Below are 12,785 nucleotides of genomic sequence, written 5' to 3' on the forward strand. Positions count from 1 at the left end.
TCGCGTCTACACCATTTATTAAGAACGCTTTATTGGTTGTAGCAATTATACACCTTGGGCTAAATTGTCAACTGCGGAACTGAAGATAATATGTGCCTGGCCGGGAAGCGTTCCACTCTCCTACAAACTTATAATATAATGCCAGTAACTCTCACCGAACATCGTGAATGATGGGTACGCGGCACAATTTGTGTCAAGCTTATATTCCGCATTCACAAATATCTTGATGAAGAATGCGTCGCACCGGCAATTCAAGACTTTGGACTTTTCATGCGATATTAGTGCTTTTGCTAAACCGGAGTTGCTAATTTCAAGAAGTAGAGGTCTGCGCAAAATTCAAAAGACCGTCGTATCCCCATGCGACCCCAAACTAGGGGAACATGTACAAAAATGCTTTGTCAAAGTTTGGAACAGCCCCAGGCCACTTCCTTTTCATCACCTAAACTTGCGCTCCAATAATTAATTATTTTTTGCCCTCTCGGTTCGGTACCTGGCTTTACTGGGGAAGTTATTTTCAGACGGAATATTAGAGTTCGGAGCCCAGCAGAAGAAGACGTTAAATGTTGCACGCGAAGCTCGTGGACTTAGAGTAAAGAAGAAGACAGTGCATAGCTTTGGCAGGACGCGCTTTCACCTCGCTCGGGAAAAATGTCGGTCTTGTCGATACTGCTTGGTCCCGGCGGTGACGCGCCCTGTGACTTCTTGATTCCAACGGCTGACGGCTCCGAGTTCAGCACCCACCGATCATTCCTATGCAGGGCAAATCCTTTCCTTCGGGCGGCGCTTGGCCCGGAATACGGTTCCAGCAAATGGCCGCTGCTGAAGGGTGTCTCGGCAGCTGACCTCGGCCTACTCCTTGTATATTACGACATGGGCGAGGTAAGCCTACGCGCCGGGAACAAGAGTGTAGAATCTGGGCAGGAAGAAAAAACCGAGGTTGGCCGTTAGGTTTCACCAGCGGCTACCATAGAAACCTAGAGAGTGTAGAATCATAGAAAATTTCACCAACCTTTGTGAAATGTAACAATAACAGTACTGCAATGCTGCATCCTCACAATTCATGGCGATGCATGCGCACTGTTTTTGACTAAACGCCGGATTCAGACTCGCAATTTTCCCAGTCCTGCCATCTGCCACCTCAATTACCGAGCAATCTATATCTCCTTGGGTTGTCATTTACTCCCGGCCAGAGCCAGCCTTGACCAAATCGGGGGGCTGCGCTCGCAACCCCTCACCAGAACCACTCAGTATTCATTCAAAGGAGCAGCCCTGCCCTGCGCAGCCCAGAGTCTGGTCTTCAAGACCATATCCTACTAAGCGTAAAACCTGCCTCCCCCATTGCCCCTTTCTCCTATGGGATAAATTTGTGACTCAATCATAGGGTTTGCTCAAGTAGAAATGGTGTCCTGCCTCTATAAGCAATACGTTTTCCCTGAGGCATGCCAAGGGCAATGGTATTGACGGAAAACCCAGTTTTTAGATCAGAAGCTGTACATCGTCCATGGTAAACCTCAGCCACCTGGCATAGAACGCTTCATCTTCAGGCGGTTCAGCGGATCCGTGTGCGTGACGTCATGCCACGTGATTCACTGCGACTCCCAGTGCAGGTACAATGTGCGGAGCAGGCGATGTACGCGTAGTGGTCATGGCCTAAATAGAGTAGGTGCCCACCAAAAAGAGAAACACTACTGATCTTTTCCGAAAGATCAGCGTAAAGAAACAAAATTTAAAATTTTTGAGGCACTTAATACCACTTAAGAGCTAGAAGGCAAACGCTGTTGAAGCTGCGTCTATTGTAGTGCTATTTTCAAAAAACTCCGCTGATCCTACAGTGCAGAACCGCAGCTTCTTCCGTTCCGGACTCAGAGTAGCTCCGCTAGGCGGCGATGGTGCGCGTTCGTTGCCCAACTTGGTATTCATAGTTGGCGGCATCAGACGTGCCATACGCTACCTCCTGGAGACCGAGGTGACACCGTCTTCGTCGTGACCCTGCGTTGCCATGGAGACAACGAGAACGCAGGACAAGGAGACCTAAATCATAGCTCTTACGTGACAGGCGTGGCCTGGGCGGTTAAGGGGTCGGCTGCTGATCGGAGGGGTAGGAATTTTATTCGTAGTGGAGGCGTTTGAAACATGAAGCCGTAGCTTCACTGTTCGAGGTCAGGAGCTCTCTGCGGCATGCGCTGCCCATGACTTGCAAGGTTCAGCCAAGGTCAAACTTAAACTGCGTGACAGAAACATGAACTGAGACAGAAAACACGAACACAAAGACAGCGCAGCACCAACCAGCCCGCCAGAAAGCCCTTCGTCGAACTTATTATTAAAAAAATGAAGAACCACTGGATTGCCAGTGGACGAGAAAAAGCATATAAAAGTCAAGGTGAAAGTCAACAGTGAAAGTCTTTTCAAGATCAATCCGAGGACATCCAGCTCGTTTAAGGTCAATTAAGTTCAACCAAATATTTTCACGTGATCGACTTTTGGCGGCCTAGAAACAAGTCGACATGCGGTGTTCCCGTGCTCGGCTGTGATGTCAAACGTTCAGGCGAGCACAGAATGAATGATCGGAAGAACTTTATATTCCCCCAGAAAAAGAGCCGACCACACCGGCCCGTGGCACGCAGGCCTTGGAGACGGGGCCGCCGCGTTAAAACGGGGCCGCCGCGCAAGCCTTGACGTATATAGCAGCATCCGCCGCCAGATGGACGATGTTCCGCTGAAGCTCAGGATCCGCGATTAGATTTAGGGTCTCCCAATTCTCTCTACTGGCTATATTTTGTCCCACATCGGGAGAGTGGAGGCATTGTTGTGCCGAAGGAGTATGGCCCGCAGCTCACCTTAACCGTTCTTGATCAAGGGCTGCCTGCTCCCTCCGGCGGTCGTGATCGAGCCCGGATACTCAGGCACAGTAGTCGTGCCTCTTACCACTGCACCATCACGTTATATCCTATGACAGATAATATTTTAGCTTTTTTCAGAAGGTTTACCGTCCCAAAGTGACTCAGGCTCTGAGAGAAGTCGTAGTGGAAGGCTCCGGCAAAATCGATCAAATGGGGTTCTTTATTGTGCACTAACATTGCACAGCACGGCAGAAACATCTCGCGAATATACGAGACGCAGAACAAGAAACACTGCCTTTTACAGCGAAGATCTTTGGGACCCGTTCTTTTGTTTCCCGGCGTTGCCGTTCTCTCTCATGATCAGCTCCATAAATAAATAGATAAATTAAATCTAAGCACTATGCCTCTCCTTCCCGGTGAATTTTTGTGGACAGACCCACCAGATTTTGTGTGCTGGTTTATAGGAAAGGAAAGGCAGAGACTGTCAAGAGTTAACGCAACGGTCTTTTTTAGTTCATGGTCGAAATCTCGCGTGCGCGGGATCTGTTCGCAAGATTTTGCGAGATGTGTCATTGACTGGCGTTGTTGCCATCTGCAATTCATACTTGAACATGCGCCAAGGAACGCCACACGACAGGTGCGACAGTGTACCTTCCACACACACTTGCCGGAGAACGTGCGATAGATACACCGCCTTCCCTTTCCGCAAACCAATTATCAGAAACAATTGTGAAAGATTATGTGCGTTTCCCTTCCTGTGAACTTTTTATTATTTTTAATAGCACTGCAATGAGTTGAGTTCAACTGCAACGAACATGCTCCAAGGAAAGGAAATCATTGCGCGGGGCACGAGTTTCGGCCTTGCTGGATCGGTGGCGGCGGATCTCGATATGTACACCGCCCGAGCCTAAATGCAGAGCCACCGCTGTTCGTCCACTGCGAACCCCCCTTCTTGCGACACGCATTAACATCCCATCAATCCACACCAATTTTAGCAGTCGACTGTGTCCAATGAAGCGGAGTCAAATTCCGGCCTCGGCGGCTTCGTTTCGATGGAGGCGAAACGGAGTGGCGTCCGTGTGCTGTGCGATGTCAGTGCACGTTAAAGAACTCCAGGTGGTCGAACTTTCCGAAGTCCTCCACTACGGCGTCTCTCATAGCCTGAGTTGCTTTGGGACGTTAACCCCACAAACCAAAATAAACCATATAGATATATAGACAAACAGGATTTTTTATCAGCTTATACGGGAGAACATCCGGTTCCTCTCGTTTGAAAAGCCTCTCACGGCTGTGACAACCTCGCGAAATGCTTGCATAGACCTCATATTTAAGAACCAGCTATTGGTGCAGCGAGTTGAACTTATATCCGTCTATTTTTCCGACTTGAAACTTTCTTTATGACAATAAAGAACTGTTAGTGAAGTGTTTCTTGAAGGAGGAACATGTCTGAATAACAAAACCTTGGTAATTGCACATACATACCTTCCCCTAATTCTTTGCCTCAGTTTATCGAAAAGCCTAAACGGGTGATGAGCACCGCTCGAATTTCGCATTAGGAAGTGACGTTATCGTCTGCAATTGTGTACGGCAGTAAAACAAGCTATATTTCTTATCGCTGAAGCTGCGCATTGACAACAACAATGTGGCTGAGGTGCTGGCGGCGGCCGACATGCTGCTCATGGATGAGGCGCGCGACCTGGGCCTGGACTACGTGCTGAAGAGCACTGACATCGACGACTGCCTCGGCATGGCGCAGCCAGCGCAGGATCAGCACTGGCCGAGGTTCCACGACAGCGTGTTCTCCTTCGTGCACGAGCACTTGGATGCGGTGAGCGAAGACTTAGTTGGTCTGTGATGGGTTGAGGTGTGCACAATGGTAGACCGTATTCAAACCGGTACCGCCAGTAAGATTACTCCAAAACTATTCGGCGTATGTGCTTATTGAAGGTACAGGATGCTGGGGAAGATATTGTTACGTAGATCTACAGTCCGAAAGCTCTCCGCACAGCTAACGTTGATGGGGGCACCGATTTCACAACACTCCTCATCACGAACAGCGAATACAGCTAAGTAACACTACCCCTCCCCCCCCCCGCGGGAAAAGCACAGTCCTGGTGCGGTCTATGTTAGCAAAATAGAACGTTGATAATAGGGCTTTAGACGGGACACATGCACTATTTCGGAGGTTGTAGCTGTGGACGGAGACTTCGGAAACACAGATTCAACTTCGTAGGTGACGTCGGTCACGGGACGCAAATCACTGTAAGGGCCAGTGTAACAGGGCAAAAGTTTTTCACAGAATCCCCCTCGACGGCACGGGAGCCACAGCAAAACGAGAGATCCAGGAGTGTAGTGGACATCACGGTGGCGGCTGTCGTACCGGAACGTTTGGGAGTCTTGGGATGCAGAGAGCCTGGCATGAGCTATCCGGCGGGCATCATGAGCGCGGGCGACGGCATCACTGGAATAAGTACTGGTGGCGTCTGCCGAGGGTAGGGAGGTGTCGAAGGGTAGTAACGGATGTTGGCCAAATAATAAATAAAATGGGGAGTATCCAGCGGTAGAATGTACCGATGATTTGTAGGCGAATGTTACAAAGGGGAGATGGACGTCCCAATCTCGATGGTCGTCAGACACATACATGGCCAGCATGTCTTTGAGGGTACAGTTTAGACGTTCCGTGAGGCCATTGGTCTGGGGGTGATAGGCGGTGGTGAATTTGTGGCGGACGGAACACGAACGGAGAATTTCGTCAACCACTCGCGACAGGAAAAAGCGGCCACGGTCAGTTAGTAGTTCACGAGGAGCACCATGATGAAGAATCACGTTTTCTAGAAGGAAGTCAGCGACGTCTGTGGCCGCAGCTGGTCGGGATGGCTCGGGTAATAGCGTACCGAGTAGCGTAATCAGTGGCGACGGCGATGTATTTGTTCCCCGAGGCGGAAACTGGAAAGTGGCCAAGGAGTTCAACGCCTATACGGGAAAACGGGTCAGCCGGTATGGGTATCGTCTGCATATGACCTGAAGGCAAAATTGTGGGCTTCTTCCGACGCTGACATAGTTGACATGCTGCAATGTACTGCTGGACAGAGCGGTAGAGCCCCGGCCAGTAGAAATGTCGGCGCAGGTTGTTGTATGTGCGAGAGACACCCAGGTGGCCAGCCGTGGGAGCATTATGGAACTGTTCAAGGATGGTGGAACGCAGGTGTTGGGGAACGACGAGCAAAAGGTCTGTGCCTTCTGGTCGCATGTTACGTCGGTATAGGGTGTTCTCGTGGAGCCCAAATAAGGCGAGAGAGGGGTCAGGGCGGTCGGAGGTACGACGGAGGATAATGAAATGCAGAGAAGAATCTAAGTGCTGTTCCTTGGCAATGTTTGCAAAGGCCGAGACAGACAAGACACATGCATCATCGTCAGAGTCTGTAGGACTAGGGGAGTCGACGGGATGACGTGACAAACAGTCGGCATCTTGGTGAAGCCGGCTGGACTTGTAGACGACGGAAAAGGTGTATTCTTGTAATCGTAGCGCCCAGCACCCCAAACGGCCAGTAGGATCTTTGAGAGAGGAAATCCAGCACAAAACATGATGGTCTGTTATCACAGTAAAAGGGCGGCCAAGCAAATAAGGGCGGAATTTCGTAATAGCCCAGACAAGCGCCAGGCACTCTCGCTCTGTGATAGAATAATTTTGTTCGGGTGTTGAGAGGAGGCGGCTGGCATACGCAATCACCCTTGTACGGCCGTGTTGTCACTGAGCGAGTATAGCTCCTATTCCATCGCCACTTGCTTCGGTACGGAGTTCAGTATTGGCGAAAGGGTTGAAATGGACCAAGACTGGTGGAGCAGTTAGAGCAGCAATAAGCTCTGAGAAAGCTTCGACTTGTTCAGGCCCCCCATAGAATGAAACGTCTTTCTTGAGGAGTTGGGTGAGCGAACGAGCAAGGACTGCGAAGTTCGGGACGAATTGTCGGAAATAGGAGCATAGGCCAATAAAGCTTCGGACATCGCTGGATGAACGCGGAGTGGAAAAATGTCTGACGGCACGTATCTTGTCAGGGTCAGGCTGAACGCCGGAAGCATCAACCAAGTGACCAAGGACTTTGATTTCCCGATGGCCGAAACTACATTTCTTTGAGTTGAGTTGAAGGCCGGCGCGGCGGAATAGCTCGACAATGGTAGAAAGGCGAGAGAGGTGGCTGTCAAAAGTGGACGAGAAAACAATGACGTCGCCTAAGTAACAAAGACAAGTCGTCCACTTGAAGCCGCGCAGAAACGCGTCCATCATTCGTTCGAAGGTAGCAGGGGCGTTACATAGGCCAAAAGGCATGAGTTTAAATTGATAGAGGCCGCCAGGGGTGATGAACACTGTTTTTTTCACGGTCTCTCTCGTCGACGGAAATCTGCCAGTAGCCGGAACGAAGGTCGATGGATGAAAAGTAGCTGGCTACGTGCAAACTATCAAGAGCGTCGTCGAGGCGCGGAAGAGGATATACACCTTTTTTGGATATTTTATTCAAATGACGGTAGTCAAAGCAGAATCTCCAACTGTTATCCTTCTTCTTGACCAACACGACAGGGGATGCCCAGGGGCTACTGGAAGGCTCGATTATGTCGTTCGCTGATATCTTTTCGACCTCCGTTTGAATGACGCGTCGCTCGGCAAGCGAAACACGATAGGGCCGCCTGTGAATAGGACTGGTATCTTGGTGTCAATGCGGTGGGTTACAACTGTCGTTTGACCCAATGGATGGGTCCCGAAGTCAAAAAGGTCACTGTAGGTAAACAAAAGCTTGTGTAACTCTGCGGCGAATTCAGGTAGCAGATCAGCTGCAATCATGCTGTTAAGCGGATCAGGGCGCGATGTGGACGACGAGGGGGTGTTGGCAGGGACGACAGTTGTATGATCTGTAGACAGAGCTAAAATGGCACAATCGGTCATCGGGGACAGCGCAGCTAATGAAATTCCCTCGGGCAGAACATGAGTTGAAAAGCTGAAGTTAAGGACAGGGAGAGTGGTGCGGTTCTGGGAGATGTGCACGATTAGATGAAGAAGGGTGACGTTCCGCTGCAGCATGACATCAGTAATGAAACAAGCGAGGTAGTCGCCATCTGGGACGGGTGGAAATGGCGACATAGGGATGTAAGTGGCAGTTTCAGGAGGAAGGCGGCTAAACTGTGCTGATCGAAGGCGGGGTGAGCAGGAGGGGTCTTCAGAGCAGAGCGGAAGGTCCAAGCGATGTAGGCCGCTAGAGCAGTTATAAGGGCAGAGTGGGCTGTTAAGAAGTCGATGCTAAGGATAACACGTCGTGGGGGCATTCATGTAGGACGGTGAACAATGACGGTCAGCAATTGTAACTCGCGCCGTACACATGCCAGCCGCGGCAGCAGAGCTTCCATTGACGACGCGAACTGTGGACGAGACGGCTGGCGTAAGGCCTATCTTGAGGCGACGGCGAAATGAGGAGCTGAGAACGGACAGTTGGGCGCCTGTATCAATTAGAGCAGAAACGAGAACTCCATCCACAAGGACGTCGATACGGTTATTTTGTAGGGCAGGGTTCAACAGAAGTTTTTCGGTCCGGGTCATAAATGCAGCGTCACCTCCTGGAGCTGCATGGGCTAGTTTTCCGGTAAGTGGCCAGAATAGGATGGCGGCGAACTGCGGCGAGGAAGACAAGAACGCGAACGTCGTGCTTGCGGGGATGGTGAACTGTTGGCAGCACGGACAGTGTAACCGGGGTCAGCACGGGTCTGGTCGGGGCGAGGTGAGGAATAGCGAGGGGCATAGTTCACCTACGCGGCGGTCGACGTAGGTGAACTGACGAGATGGCGTATACCAGCGGCTACGGCAGTGACGGGAAATGTGGCCAACGCGAGAACAAGTAAAACAGATGCGACGATTATCCTGGGTACGCCATTCATTTGGGTTGCGGTACCGATATCGGGGCGAGAAACCGGCGCTGGATGAAGCAGCAGGAATCACTGGAGGGGCAGGTCCTGAATCCACGGTGTCGATGGCGCCGGCAGAAGGGAGGCCCATATTCGCAACTTCTTGGCGAATAACAGCCTTAATAAGTGATATAGTAGCCAGGGTGTTGTCGGGTGTATTCGACAGTGAGGCCGCGGTAGTCATTGCTTCAAGCTCTTGGCGGACAATGCGGGTCAAAGTGCTGTCGTTAGAAGGCGGTCGAGGAGTCGGGCGATCGATACAGGAGGAGCTAGCAGCCGTGTTCGGCAGCCGGTCGAAACGGTGAGATATGCGCTTTTGTTTCGCCTGCTCGAAACGTCGGCACACTTGCAGTCCACGGTGGAGCAATCCCTGCACAACAGAAGGTTGAAGGCATCGTCGGCAATGCCTTTTACAATATGGCCGACTTTATCCTCCTGCCTTGATCGACTTTGCGCCATAGAGACAGGACGTCTTGAATATAAGTGAGATAAGACTCCGTAGACGTTTGGGCGCGAGAGGCGAGCGCTTTCTTGGCGGCGATGTGGCGGCCGATAGGCTTTCCGAACAGATCGTGTAGCTTCTGTTTGCAGATACCCCAAGACGTTAGGTCATCTTCGTGGGTTTCAAACCACACCCGCGCGGTCCCAGCCAAGTAGAAGATTACATTCGCGAGCATGAGTGTGGGATCCCACAGGTTGTGCTTGCTCACGTGCTCCTATAGGGCTAGCCAGTCGTTTACGTCGACGTCGTCGGTCCCGAAGAAGGTTCCGGGGTCACGGGGGTGGGCCATGACAACAGCAGGTGCGGCGGCTGTAGAGGTAGAGGCGTCTGTAGTCATTGTAGTGGTTCCGACGTGGCGACCGCTGCGGAGATCCAGCTTGTGACAGGGGATCGAATAGATTCACCTTCACCAAGAGATGTTACGTGGAAGATCTACAGTCCGAAAGCGCTCCGCAGAGCTAACGTTGATGAGGGCACCGATTTCACAACACTCAGCGTCATCGTCTTTTCGGAGTCTGTTGCACTGCTTCATCCTCATAACGAACAGCGAATACAGCTAAGTAACAATATTCACATAGAGCTCTGCATTTTACTGACATGCGCAATTCTCATTCCGGAGGCTATGCTTTAATACTTACAACCAGAAATTCAGCGCTTCAGGGCATCATGACCATTCGCCGAGTTTTTAGAGCCGAAGGTGGCATGGAAGTTGTACGGGTTAAGGAGCGAGTGCATCCATGCCCTGCAAATCGGCTGGTACAGGTTATGCTCCCCGGCTGGACATTGCATACGCTTTCTCTAGGTCGCAATGAAAACACAGAACTAATCTCGATTCAAAGAGGCTAACCCTTGATTTCTATCTTCTAGTGTGCCAGCCTCGTGTGCCTAAAAAAATGTTCGAAAACGTCAGCCTCATCATGTCATTGTACTTGGCTGAGCAAAATCGCGTACGTTCGGTCGGTGATGCGATTGCGAAGGTGTAGATTTCCGATGTACGAGTTATATGTATTGAATGCCTGCAACTCATATTTCGTCGGTTCATAAACTTCGCTGGCGAAATGAAAACTTTTACGTCTTCTGTACGCAAAAGAATACAAAATGAACTTGCAGGTTTTTTGTCAGGAATATGCTCAACCTTGCAGTGATATGTTTGTTCACCTAATTTTCGCATCGTTCACGTCGCAGATAAGGAGAATGCGAATGCAATACATCGAAAGCAGTTCACTGTATTTCGCACAACGGGGACCACAGTAATACGTTGTCAGCCATATTTACTTAGTAGAAGTAGTAGTAGTAGTAATAATGTTAGTAGTAGCAGTAGTTGGAGACTATTCAAGCGCAATACGTAGGCGCCTAATACATAGATATATTACGTCAACACTAGAAAGGTTATCTCAAGAGTAGGAATTATGACCAAATGTGAGCGTTCACCGTCCATGGTACAAAATATTGATTACGTCACTATGCCGGTATACGATCCTATAGAGAATATAAGAAAATATGTAGTCAAGAATAACGAAAGGCAAACTCTTGTGACCTTTAGAGGTTTTGTGAGCAAAGTCATATAATGACTCATATATTGCGGCGTATCATCCGTCAGCGCTTACAAAGCACATTATTATAAGGTAAGCGGTCACTAAAAATAATACGTATAGGAATATTTTTTATTGTTATAGTCGTGACTCATATTACACCAAGCATGAGTCCATCAACATTGCGCATAGTGATGTATATTTACTAAGAATCATTATGCGACGTCCCGTAATAAAGCCCTCCACGAACTATTGTAATGACTTCGAATTTTCACCTATAAGCTGGGGTAAAAGACTTGCTGTAGAATTGTTTTCTCCTATTTAAAGCGTAACATCTACTTTCGAAATGTAAATCGTTTCTTCTCTCCTTAGAGTCTTACATGAAAAGTCAAGGAATTATAATATTGCTATTTACAATTTACATGAAGTGTGACGCCTTGTACGAAGTATTACAGGTCTCTGCGGAACAATATCGTTAATAGTTTGGGCAGGGAGGCTGTAGAAGAGGGTTTATTAAACCAAGCGTGAACACTTCTTCTTTCGCCAGAAAAAAAAAAGCTGTTTCAGAGAATAGCTTTAAAGTCGGAAAAAGTACTAAATGTAACCCTCTGTACCTATCACGGGTTAACTGCATTAGCAAGGATTAGAGGCAGTTTTTTTAGCATTCCTTAATATTGCTTGCTCAACATTTTTGTTTGGTTTGACTGATGACATATTGAACGAAAGTTTTACCGCCTTCTCCAATGCTGCATGCTCTAACCTGCCGTCCGTTAATATGAAAGCGATATACATGAATGATCTTCCATGCGAAGCGGCGACCATCGTCAACCCGGTTCACTTTAATTCTGCCGCCGAATACTATCCATACCTAAAATAATATTGTTCTATCTCACCCACCTCTTCTGTAATTTTCCTTGCAGACCTTTCCATAAAAATGAATGAACTTTGCTCTTGCCTTCACGCATTTATTGCTGACCCAGATGGCCAGGTTTTCGGCAATTGGACTTTCTGGCACCTTCGGAATTATACAGCGGATCCCGCCTTTTGTGTGGTTTGTGCAGGCGTGGCGTAGGAGCAGCGCGTTTCAAGAGGTTCCAGCTCCGCTGCTCGTCGAGCTATTTTCCTCGAGCGAACTCAACGTGCGCGACGAGGTCGACTTGTTGTGCGCCATCCGCCGCTGGTTCACGCGAAGCCGGATGTCCGCAGCAGAGCTGGAAGACAGCCTGCCTTTCCTGCTGCAGTGCCCGCGCGTCGGCCTCTGCTCAGAAACGTGAGTGACACGTTCCGTGGGCGCATCACTACTAAAGCGCGCTACACGCCATCGGAAGTAAACGCGACTTTGCGCTTTTCTGATAGCATCTACTCAACTGTTGTTTGCATTGCAGCACATAAGCGAGCAAACGAGCTCAGCTGAACCTTAAAACAGCACTGTCAGTATGCGATGTATCAGTGGTTAAGGACCACGCCTATACTGACTGGAGCACCCGGGTTCCATACCGACCGCTGCGCCTCCTTTTTGATGGCAGGAAAAGGCCATGCGCATGTAGTTCACTAGGGCGCCTCACGTAGCTGAACTGCACTGAAGAATTAAACCTCATAAGCAAAACAAACTGCTCTTTCGTGACATTTAAAATATTTTTTGGATACACAAAGAGAAAGTTTAATAACGCTCTTACAAACGACACATCGATGAACGTACATTCCGAAGGAGCCTTCAGTCCGAGATTTATAGCAAAGTAATGTACTTCAAAGCACTTGTAAGCACTTCGAACCAAAATTAGTTGAAGCCGTACCTTAGGTAGGAGCTCTGTTCAGAGTCCTCTGATATAAAACAAACACTTCATCACCTTATCCCTCTCACTGGAGGCCAGCGGAGGCATAAAAACTGAACAAATTGTTTCATTTCGGTAAGCAGTGCACAAAATCTAGAGGGCAACGAAAAACGCGTGTGCCGCCGCCCTA

General features: G+C 49.3%; 1 protein-coding gene across 1 annotated transcript in view; it reads left to right on the forward strand.

Moving 5' to 3' along the window:
• Window positions 1-648: 648 nt before the first annotated feature.
• LOC146184159 (kelch-like protein 10) overlaps window positions 649-12,785 on the forward strand; it is a 32,024-nt gene continuing 19,887 nt past the window's right edge. The window contains exons 1-3 of the mRNA XM_084608498.1: window positions 649-879; window positions 4,462-4,668; window positions 11,885-12,093. Of these exons, the coding sequence (XP_084464624.1) occupies window positions 649-879; window positions 4,462-4,668; window positions 11,885-12,093 (647 nt within the window). The remainder of the gene's footprint in view (window positions 880-4,461; window positions 4,669-11,884; window positions 12,094-12,785) is intronic.

The sequence above is a fragment of the Amblyomma maculatum genome, chromosome 7 (genome assembly GCF_055883805.1).
Source record: "Amblyomma maculatum isolate TAMU_Amacu chromosome 7, ASM5588380v1, whole genome shotgun sequence".
Taxonomy (NCBI): Eukaryota; Metazoa; Arthropoda; class Arachnida; order Ixodida; family Ixodidae; genus Amblyomma; species Amblyomma maculatum.